The sequence below is a fragment of the Otolemur garnettii genome, unplaced genomic scaffold (genome assembly GCF_000181295.1).
Source record: "Otolemur garnettii isolate 467f Iridium unplaced genomic scaffold, OtoGar3 scaffold00054, whole genome shotgun sequence".
Taxonomy (NCBI): Eukaryota; Metazoa; Chordata; class Mammalia; order Primates; family Galagidae; genus Otolemur; species Otolemur garnettii.
In genome coordinates this window covers 8,380,050-8,391,394 of record NW_003852449.1, presented here as the reverse complement: position 1 = coordinate 8,391,394, position 11,345 = coordinate 8,380,050, and the positions used below count along the sequence as shown (strand labels likewise).

The 11,345-nt window shown below is 36.6% G+C and overlaps 2 protein-coding genes and 1 non-coding gene across 7 annotated transcripts in view; 2 read left to right on the top strand and 1 right to left on the bottom strand.

The window, feature by feature from the left end:
* PRPF39 (pre-mRNA processing factor 39) overlaps positions 1-7,534 on the top strand; it is a 27,391-nt gene extending 19,857 nt beyond the window's left edge. For 4 of the 5 annotated variants that reach the window (XM_023514481.1, XM_023514483.1, XM_012806576.2 and 1 more), the window contains 7 exons: positions 1,294-1,458; positions 1,772-1,898; positions 2,263-2,531; positions 4,386-4,570; positions 6,131-6,205; positions 6,431-6,551; positions 6,772-7,534. In XM_023514481.1, coding sequence (XP_023370249.1) covers positions 1,294-1,458; positions 1,772-1,898; positions 2,263-2,531; positions 4,386-4,570; positions 6,131-6,205; positions 6,431-6,551; positions 6,772-6,828 — 999 coding nt within the window. In that variant the 3' untranslated portion in view covers positions 6,829-7,534. The remainder of the gene's footprint in view (positions 1-1,293; positions 1,459-1,771; positions 1,899-2,262; positions 2,532-4,385; positions 4,571-6,130; positions 6,206-6,430; positions 6,552-6,771) is intronic. The other variant, XM_023514482.1, reaches the window with a different exon arrangement.
* On the top strand, positions 2,591-2,676 carry LOC111726145. The gene has a single exon (XR_002773998.1). It is a non-coding gene; the product is annotated as a small nucleolar RNA SNORD127 (small nucleolar RNA).
* A 633-nt stretch (positions 7,535-8,167) lies between the features above and the next one.
* Positions 8,168-11,345, bottom strand: part of FKBP3 (FK506 binding protein 3) — an 18,414-nt gene continuing 15,236 nt past the window's right edge. Inside the window, exons 6-7 of the mRNA XM_003792175.2 lie at positions 10,284-10,381; positions 8,168-8,511 (exon numbers count right to left, since the gene is read on the bottom strand). Coding sequence (XP_003792223.1) covers positions 8,457-8,511; positions 10,284-10,381 — 153 coding nt within the window. The 3' untranslated portion in view covers positions 8,168-8,456. The remainder of the gene's footprint in view (positions 8,512-10,283; positions 10,382-11,345) is intronic.

The window sequence follows — 11,345 nt, the reverse complement described above, 5'->3', positions numbered from 1 at the left end:
TTTTTTTTTTTTTTTGAGACAGAGCCTCAAGCTGTCGCCCTGGGTATAGTGCTGTGTTATCACAGCTCACAGCAACCTCCAACTCCTGGGCTTAAGTGATTCTCTTGCCTCAGCCTCCCAAGTAGCTGAGACTACAGGTGCCTGCCACAATGCTGGCTACTTTTTGGTAGTAGCCATCACTGTTGTTTGGTGGGCCTGGGTTCGATTTGAACCCTTTGGTTCAGGTGTATGTGGCTGGTGCCTGAGCTGCTTGAGTCACAGGCACCAAGCCTATTTCTGTTTTTTTGACAGCTTTACTGAAATTATTCACAAGCCATATGGTTCACTAATTTAAAGTATACAATTCTACAATTGTTAGTGTATTCACAGATATGTACAACCATTGCCACAGTTAATTATAGAACATTCTCAACACCTTTTAGCTATCTACTCCTGCATCACTCAACTGGGAGTTCCACCACCAGTTCTAAAATACCACTAGTCTATGTTTTGCTCCTATAGATTTTCCTTTAATGGCCTTTGTTATGAACGGAGTCATATAATATGGAGTCATCTGACAAACATATATACGTTGTAATCATCACAACAATTAAGATCTGGAATTATTCTGTCACCCCAAAAAGTCCCTGTTGCCTCTTTCTGTTTGATGCTTCCTACCCTACTCCTGGCCCTATGTAACCACTGATCTGCTTTCTGTCACTGGGGTCTTAATTTTTTAATTTTTAAATACTCAATAAAATTTTCTATACACAAAATTGTGTATAATTCTTTTAAAGTGGCTGTGAATAAGTGGAAAATATATTTCTTTCATTTATATAGGCTAAAGAAATTAAGGGATTTAATTTTAAAAGTTTTAAAAAATAGGCCAGGTGCCATGGCGCACGACTATAATCCTGGCTTCCTAGGAAGCTGAGGCAGATTGGTTGAACTCAGGAGTTTGAGACCAGCCTGGGAAGAGTGAAACCCTCTCTCTATTAAAAATAAAAAAATTAGCTGGGCATTGTGGCAGGCACCTATAGTCTCAGCTACTCACGTGTCTGAGGCAAGAAGATTGCTTGAGCCCAAGAGTTTGAGGTTGCTGTGAGCTGTGATGATACCTCGGCAGTCTACACAGGGCAACAGAATGAGACTCTGTCTCAAAAAAGTTTTAAAAAATAATTACGATGTATGGTAGTTGAATTATTTTTGGTTCATCATCATTAAAATGAAACTTGTTTAGTAATACAGATTACTTCTGCATATTTTGGTGTAGGTATTGGTTATTTTCATTGCCATGTTATAATTTTATTACAGATTAAAAGACCTTATTTTCATGTGAAACCATTGGAAAAGGCACAGCTAAAAAACTGGAAAGAATACTTAGAATTTGAAATTGAAAATGGGACTCATGAACGAGTTGTGGTTCTCTTTGAAAGATGTGTCATATCATGTGCCCTCTATGAGGAGTTCTGGATGAAGGTAAGAAAATTACATGCTCTTACACTTCAATATATTATAAACATTGATCTAGTGACTAACCTTTTTTGTACTTCTGTTGAATGTTGTTCATATAACTATATCTGTTGCATTAGGAGATGGTCTGCTTGCAACCAGATTTGACTGCTGCATATGCCAACCTCGTTGCCTCTCTTCGTCCTTCCTTACAGAAACTAGTCTAGTGGTTCAATAAAGGTGCTGAATGGGTTTAAAAATAGAATTTTATCGTTCTGTCACATATTTAATGGCTCGTTCAACTGTAAATTATTCAGTATTTCTTCTTTTCTGTATGTAGTATGCCAAGTACATGGAAAACCACAGCATTGAAGGAGTGAGGCATGTGTTCAGCAGAGCTTGTACTATTCATCTCCCAAAGAAACCCATGGTGCATATGCTTTGGGCAGCTTTTGAGGAACAGCAGGGTAAGAATGAGCAAATTCACTTGATACTTAGATATTTTTGAGTTATTTCAGGATCAAATTAATAGAAATTGAGTGTTTGGATGATGTAAAGCAGAGTTTGGCAAGTTTTTTCTATAAAGGCCATATATTAAATATTTTAGGTTTGCAGGCCACATAATCTCTTTTGTAACTACCCAACTCTACTGTTGTAGCCCCAAAGCAGCCAGAGACAATAAAAAATAAATGAGCATGCCTGTTTTTCATTATTTTTACAAAAACTGGTAGAGAGCTGGACTTAGAACATGGGAGGTTGTTTGCCAATACCTGCTATAAAGGATATTTCAGATGTTTGAACAAAGCATAAACATTTAATTACCATTTCTAGGTAATATAAATGAAGCCAGGAATATCTTGAGAACATTTGAAGAATGTGTTCTAGGATTGGCAATGGTTCGTTTGCGAAGAGTAAGTTTAGAACGACGGCATGGAAATATGGAAGAAGCTGAACATTTGCTCCAGGATGCCATTAAGAATGCCAAATCAAATCATGAGTCTTCATTCTATGCTGTCAAACTAGCCCGGCATCTTTTCAAAATACAAAAAAATCTTCCAAAGTCAAGAAAGGTGCTTTTGGAAGCAATTGAACGAGACAAAGTATGTATTTTTTTTTTAAGGATAACTTCTATAAAAGAAATTGTGAATTTTTTTCGCTTTGGCAACTGTGATGAAAGATTTGGTCTGTATGTAATATATTTTATTACTAAATGAGGACAGCAGTCCCTCTAAACTGATGTTGCCATTTAAAATGTTTTTGCTAATTATTTTGAATTAAAAGTTTTGGAAAATTAAGATAATTGGATTAAAAAGTATTGAAGACATGTGATACTTTATATTTTCCCTTCACAAATTTTACAGTAAATTTACTGATTTATAAGTAGATCAGAATGCCTGGAAGAACACTTCATAAACAAAAGCTTAGCAATTGCCTCTATTATAGCAAATGTAGCAGTGAAATGATTTTCCTTTTCCAAAGTTTTCTTTTTATATTAATTGATAAAAGGCAGAGCATAGGAAATTCTCCTTTACTAGGTCTTTAGCTATTGCTAGGTCTGTGTAAGAGACAGTTTTTATTATTTTTTTTTTTTAGACAGAGCCTCAAGCTGTCACCCTGGGTAGAGTGCTGTGGCGTCACAGCTCATAGCAACCTCCAGTATCTGGGCTCAACCGATTCTCCTGCCTCTGCCTCCCAAGTAGTTGGGACTACAGGCGCCACACCACCTGGCTATTTTTTTTGGTTACAGCCATCATTGTTTGGCAGTCCTGGGCTGGATTCAAACCCGCCACCCCAGGTGTATGTGACTGGCGCCTTAGCCACTTGAGCCACAGGCATGGAGCCTAAGAGGCAGTTTTATTGGCTAGGTCCAGTGGCTTAGGCCTGTAATCCTAGCACCTTGGGAAGCTGAGGTAGGAGGATTATTTGAGGCGAGGACTTTGAGACCAGCCTGGGCAACATAGTAAGACCTCATCTCTGCAAAAACTAGAAAGTGTCAGCTAGGTGTGGTGATGTGTGTTTGTAGGCAGAAGGCTACTCAGGTGCCTGAGGCAGGAGGATCACTTGAGCTCAGGAGTTTGAAGCTGCAGTGATTTACAATTGCATCATGGTCATCGTGGGACTGCAGCCTGGGTGACAGTGAGACCTCACCAAAAAAAGACAGATTTATAACTATCTCCTGCTGGAGTTTAAGATGTTGTCCTCAGTTGTAGTAAAGATTTAAATTCTGTGAACCATAGAGATCTTTTTTTTATGATTTATTGATTTATTTTTTATTATGTTGCCCTTGGTAGAGTGCTGTGGTGTCACAGCTCACAGCGATCTCAAACTCTTGGGCTTAAGAGATTCTCTTAAACATATATATATGTTTTTTTAAGCCAGAGTCTCACTTTGTCACCCTCGGTAGAGTGCTGTGGGGTCACAGCTCACAGCAGCCTCAAACTCTTGGGCTCAGGCGTTTCTCTTGCCTCAGCCTCCCAAGTAGCTGGGACTACAGGTGCCTACCACAATGCCCGGCTATTTTTTGTTGCAATTGTCATTGTTGTTTAGCTGGCCTGGGCTGGTTTTCAGCCTGCCAGCTTTGGTGTATGTGGCTGGTGCTGTAACCACTGTGCTATGGACGCCAAGCCTTTATGCTTTATTTTCTAATGCAATGATGGGTTAAGTCATATAAACCCAAGATAGGATATAGTGTTTTAATTTGTTAGCATTTAATAATTTGCATAGTTTGGGGAGATACCAGGATGATGTCACTACTTATCTACTTATCAGTGTGCTAATTCATTTTTTTCACCGCTTTAGAGAAATGTTGAAAACATTTCCTGTGAGTTGTATTTTAATGAAATAATTTTAAGTATTGAATTTTTCAAGTGAGATGTAAAAATTATGGCACTTTAACCTGTGCTTTAATCAAAATATTTTTGAAATGTTATTAATTGATAATGCTTTTTACACAGGAGAACACAAAGTTATACCTCAATTTACTTGAAATGGAATATAGTGGTGACCTCAAACAAAATGAAGAAAATATCCTAAATTGTTTTGACAGAGCTGTACATGGTTCATTACCTATTAAAATGAGAATAACATTTTCTCAGAGAAAAGTGGAGTTTCTTGAAGATTTTGGTTCAGATGTTAATAAGTAAGATCTTAGTTATATTATCTCTTTGAATTATCAGTGAACTTTGATATTTTTGGATGGGAATTTGATGATTAGTCCAAATTAATACATTGCTAATTTTAAAATGTTTTCTGCTTAGATTACTCTTTCTGCAGATATATGTGAAGGTAAATTTAATTTCATAAATGTCTATGTGCTTAAAAGGAGGATTTGTGGTTTGTCTTTCCTTCAAAACTGTTCCTAGTTTTAGAATAATAAACCATGAGTGAATGAGAAGGCAGGAATCAAATCAATTTGTGAAAAGGGAAACAAGACAAGGATTGAACCTTGAAACACATAAACATTTAGTATATAGGTGAATGAAAGTTAAGGAGGTCAGTCTGGAACAGGAATGCCATTTTTTCTGATGTTGAAGAGGATGGACGTGGCCCTCACTTCATGCTTAGTACCTCAGCTTCCTGCATTGTAAAAGGCTGAAGAGAGGTGAAGGTAGTAGGAGGGTTTGCTAAGGGATTTGGGAAGAGTGTAAGTTTAATATTTAAATTTGCTAAACAAAGGGGTAGAAATAATTGGCTGGAACATCGAAGTCCCAGGCTTATGTGATTCTAGTAAGGAAGTATCCGGGTCTCGTTAGGCATGTGCCTTCTCTGATTGTTCTCATTTAGAATGATTTCTATCGAAACCATTGTAGATAAGCAGTGACTTCTGTATCTCTGTGTTTGCATTATGTTTGATGGCTGTGTAAAACTAGCATAACCACTAATATTTATTGAGTACTTGGCATCATGCTAAATCATCATGTAGATGTTTTATATGAAACATCTAATGTAAAATTTTTAGTATAATGAGGCGTATAGGTACTATTCTCTGAGTAGATGATTAAAGAGATTAGGCAGTTTCTCCATTGTCACTTAGATTAGTACATTGTGGGGCTCGGATTGGAACGTACTTCAAAGTTTCTACTTCATGTGCTGTGTATCTAGTGTCTTCTGCTTGTTTTGCACTCTAACTTAGTCTAGTTGAATGGTGTGATTATTAGAGGAGATAGGGGTGTATGTGGGGTAGTATGTAACTGTTAAGAAGGTGGTTATCTCTGTGGTTCAGAACAGGTGTGTCATGCTTCATAGAGGATGTGATTACTTTCCATTACTATTGGATCCTGATAAGCTGAGGAGGAAAACCAGTGATGGAAGCAAGTTCATATAAAAAGTAACATCTGCTTGATTGGAGGACATTATAAAGTAGTGGAAGTGTAATTTTGATTACTGTGCCTTGTAAACTAGCCTGAGTTTAGAGCACTTGTGGTAGGTAGTTGACAGCAGATCATTAGTTTTTGATTTGGCAGTGATAGGCAGGCAAATGGAGGTTCAACAAGGTATTTTAGTCTTTTGCAGGTACGTGTAATGGAGGGTCTTAGTATCCAAACTAAGATTATTATAGCTGAAATTTTAAGAGGTAGTAAGAAAAATAATGAGCCATTTAGAAATTTAGGCAGTTTCCCTAAGTGGAAACAACTTAAAATCTTAAAAAAATAGGTTTGATTTTTATATATTCCAGAGGATTTTTTTTCTTCCCTCATAGGCTTCTGAATGCTTATGATGAACATCAAACACTCTTAAAAGAACAGGATTCTTTAAAAAGGAAAGCAGAAAATGGGTATGTAACTTCTAGTGAATCAGGAAGGGATGAAAAGAGAAATTTCCTTGTGGAAAGGCCTTTAAAGACAAATATTTTTAACCATTACCTTTATGTTGTCATTTAGATGTTTTATTTTCATGGTGTGAAAAAATCATAAGATATTGATAATTTCAGTAAAACAAATACTAAAGCTTTCATCTGTGCAAGTTTTTAAAGTTTCCATCTTGACTTTATTTTATATAGATCAGAAGAACCGGAAGAAAAGAAAGCACACACAGAAGATACAACTTCATCATCAACACAGATGATTGATGGTGATTTACAGGCCAATCAAGCTGTATATAATTACAGTGCCTGGTATCAGGTGAGTCCACATCATTATAAGTCTTTATTCATAGATAATATTAGAAGCCTTTTTTTTTTAAAAAAAAAAAAAAGAAAAACATCTTTTTGTTCCAGATTGTGTAATACTTTGTCTTTGGTGTTTCAATCTTAGAATTTTAGCTGTGAACACATGCTTATTTTTGTATCATGGAGCTTAGCTATAGTCTTAGTATACTAACATGTTTGCTTTTTCCTTTCAGTACAATTACCAGAATCCTTGGAATTATGGACAGTATTATCCTCCCCCTCCAACCTGATGGGAAAATGTATATTTCATATGAAGTGTATCAAACGTATGAAATTTTTTTTTTAATGAGGGATGTAAACATAGCATAACCTTGTTGTATTTGATACTTGTCTTCCCTATTTCTGTGTAACATGATTTGTTTAGTAATAGGGGAAAATGTCAATTATTAGTTTACCACAAATACTATTTCCTACCATTTATAAAATTTACTTTTTATTGGAGAACTATTTTTTTGATTTTTGCATTACGTGGTCTAGAATTCTTTTGCAATGCATTTGCAAGAGTTTTGTAGCCTTAAGGGTAGGAAAAAAACCTGACTGCAAATCATGTCAGTGTAGTACAAGATTTTGAAAACACATAAGGGCTGGTTATTAAGGATTTTACTTCATCTGTTAAAAAAGAAAAAAAGAAAAAGAAAAAAATGGATTTGTAACCTTTGCTGACAAGGTTTTTGTCTGTGTTTCAGTTATACTTGTGAATTGTGATCTAACTGCAGAAAAGATACACTATTAAAATACTATGCTTTGGAATAGAGATTATATAAATGAGAAAATGGAATGTTTGCATCCCTTTAAAAAATGAAAATCATATCAAAAATATGTTGTTTCAGGAGACTTTGTATTTAGAATATTCATGTAAAACTTGTGAGCAAGATTTCATTTTGATCAAACTGATCATCTTCATTTTTGTAATAAAACTGAAGACTCATTCAGTAATTGCTTATGAATTTATTTTTTGGGTGGGAGGTTTCAACTAATACTCTTAACTTTATAGTCAACCTTATTAGTGGTTCATTGGTTGTGAAGTGAACTTTTCCTAAATTTAGCCATTATCTTCTTGTCAATATTTCTTAGAGCTTTTAGTTTTCTATTTCCAAAATCTTAAGTTCATTGCGTTTGCTTTCTCACTGTACGGGAATATTTAAACATTTTAAGATGAGTGTCCCTGGCTTGGCCCCTGTAACACAGTGGTTACAGCGCCAGCCACATACATCGGGGTGGCAGGTTTGAACCCGGCCTGGGCCAGCTAAATAACACCTAAACTGCAACAACAACAACAAAAACAGTCGGGCATTGTGGCAGGCACCTGTAGTCCCAGCTATTTGGGAGGCTAAGGCAAGAGAATCGCTTAAGCCCAAGAATTGGAGGTTGCTGTGAGCTGTGAAGCCATGGCACTCTACCCAGGGTAACAAAGTAAGACTCTGTCTCAAAAAAAAAAAAAAAAAAAAGGATGAGTGCCCCTGTCAAATCTGCTTAGACAGTTTTACTGAGTTATTCTTTGGTATGATGAGGTCTTAGTCCTAATTATCTAGTCAGAACAATACTACCTCAACACCAAACAAATCACAACAATACAGTGGATAAATGTTTATTGAGCCTTTACATTTATGACATGAGGTAAAAGGAACACATTTTCCTTGACTAATATTTTACACAGCTGTAGTAAAATATTTGACTTCAGGGGTTTATAAGGATTAACATTTCTCAAAAGTTGGGATAAGTAAACAAGTTTTAACTTAATTCCTTGAATTTTCCAGTTGACACTTCCCTTACAATAGTAATAAGCTCTAGTTACATAAGTTTTTTCAAGGCCAAGTTTTATCATTGCTGATGTCTTTAGAACTGCATCATTGCTATTTCAGTCAATATCCACTAATTCCACTTCAAAAATTAGTTTTGCATTTGGTGGAATTCTGTTGAAAAAGTCAAGGCAAATTTGATAAAAAGTGTCTCCTTCGGTACCCCCAACAACCTTAGTCTAAAATTATAATTATGTATACTGGATATTAGAATTAACCCCAAAGGGAATAGCTTTGTAGTTGATTCAGCTAATACATAACTAGCAGAGAGGTTCCTAAGAATATCCACAATGATAAATGGAGAACATAACAACATAAGCTAACTAGATAAAGTTAAGCTTGGACTAGGATCCTTCTTATCTGGACGCTTTACTAGTACTCTAAAATTAGCTACCACTTAATGAAGACTGCTACTAAGTAAAAAAAAAAAAAAAAGCAATTCAGTTTCTATGTATATGCTGTATTAAAGTTTATGTGAGGTAAGACATGATATTTACTTTGAATTTTAAGATGCTAAGTTTAGAGAAGAAGGGTCCAATTTGTGTGCATCATATTGTTTTCACGTATGAGAAAAGGGGGCTGTAAGTGGCACGATTTTGGTAAGCTAAGAAAGAGTATGTTTAACTCGTAGGACTACAGAAAGTAAATTTAAAAATTTAAGAATTTTATTTTTATTTTTTTATTGCAGTTATTGTTGTTTTAGCAGGCCCAGGCCAGTTTCAAACCTGCCAGCCTCAGTGTATGTGGCGGGTGTCCTACCCACTGAGCTATGGATGCTGACAAAAAATTAAAATTTTTAAAAGAAATTTAAAAATTTCTTTTTCAAACTTAATCTAACTGGTCTAACAGGAATGGAACGAACAACAGCTATCAACTACTTTCCTACTTACCTGTTGGGTTGGTCTGATCTGAATGGTTTGGAGTAACTACTTTTTTCTAATGTTCTCAAACTGGACTTAGAAATATTTTCATTAGCAGTATTTTATTTTATTTTATTTTTTTTTGAGACAAAGTCTCACTTTGTTGCCCTCAGTAGAGTGTTGTGGCATCATAGCTGACAGCAACCTCAAACTCTTGGGCTCAAGCAATTCTCTTGCCCTCCTGAGAGTAGCTGAGACTACAGGCACCTGCCACAATGCCTGGCTATTTTATTTTAGGGACGAGGTCTCGCTCTGGCTCAGGCTGGTCTTGAACCTGTGAACCACCATGCCTAGCCTACTGTCATTAGTAGTAATAATAAATGTTTACTAACACTCGTTCTTATGGTCTTCTTTAGTTTATAATTGGCAAACCTCAGCATGTGCTCCATTTTTCTCAGCTTTGTTTAAATTAAAAATATTTTTATCAACTTCTACAGTTTGTATTGAGCCACATAACTCCCAGAAGTAAATCCTTTTAAACATTTAAGAATTGCCTTTCAGACTGTGCATGGTGGCTCAAGCTTGTAATCCTAACACTCTGGGAGGCTGAGGTGGGTGGATTACTTGAGCTCACGAATTCCAGACCAGCCTGAGTAAAAATAGAAAAACTAGCCTGGTGGAGGCTGAGGCAAGAAGTCCGCATGAACCTAAGAGTTTGAGGTTAGTGTGAGCTATGATACCATGGCACTATACCCTGGGCGACAGAGTGAGACTGTCTTAAAAAAAAGAAAAAGGAATTTGCCTTTCAATGTCACAGTTGAGGTTAAGGAATAGGAGAAAAAAAGGGGGATGCCAGCTGAAGTTGCAATGCATAGTACCCAGCAGAAAATACTGTTTACTGTATTGAAGGTGTTGACAAAAGCATCTAAATAACAGGAAGACTAGACCAGACATCATCTTTCATACCTGCCAGTAATCTTCCTTATGTGCTTTTCTCCCTTTAATTGTGAAAGGTCAAAAGGATACTTGGCATCAGGCTGTCCTTTCTTTCCATAAGCCCATTCTGGTTCAATCTCCAGTCGAGCTTTTTCTCCTTTACTCATAGTCAAAAGTGCTTCATCCCACTAAAGGCAAGAACAAAATGAAAACTAATGACATTTTGCAAAAATTACATGCAATACCGAAAGAGTCAAGAAAAAAAATACAGATATATAAAGCACTGTTACTGAATTTCACTCTTTCCTAAGGTGTCCACATTTCAGATTCCACTATTTCACATTCTTAAGGTAATGTCCTTGGGTGAGTCCCTAGCTCTTTGTCTTTAATTTTTCAAATGTGGCAAGGTTAATGGAGACTTAGAAGAAAAACAATATACTGGCAAGTACTTACTCTAAAACTGTTTTAAGATTACCAAGTTATAATAGTAGAGTCATGATGGTATACAAAAAGAAAAAATTTTAGCACATTCAAGATCTTTTGTAAAAGTTAAAACTAACTTCAAAGAAATGACAAAGACTTCTGGATTGCCTCTCCATTTTTTCTTTCTTTCTTTCTTTTTTTTTTTTTTTAAACAAGTTTGGGTCTTAAAAGCCAGTTGCAGGCTTGATGCCCATTGCTCAGTGGTTAGGGTACTGGCCACATACACGGGGCCTGGTGGGTTCAAACCCAGCCTGGGCCTGCTAAATCACAATGATGACTACAACAACAACAAAAATAGCCTAGTGTTGTGCCAGCTACTTGGGAGGCTGAGGCAAGAGAATGGCTTAAGCCCAAGAGTTTGAGGTTGCTGTGAGCTGTGATGCTAAGGCACTCTACTGAGGGCAACATAGTGAGACTCTGTCTCAAAAAAACAATCACGTAAAGCTCAAGGGATAAAGTTAGATCTGTCACATGTGGAAATTAAAAATATAGTGGGCGGTTCAGCACCTGGAGCACAGTGATTACAGTGCTGGCCACATACACTGAGGCCTGACAGGTGCAAACCCAGCTGGGGCCAGCTAAAAAACAATGGCAACTGCAACAAAGAAAATAGCTGGGCTCGGCGCCTATAGCTCAACCGGCTAAGGCGCCAGCCACGTACACCTAAGG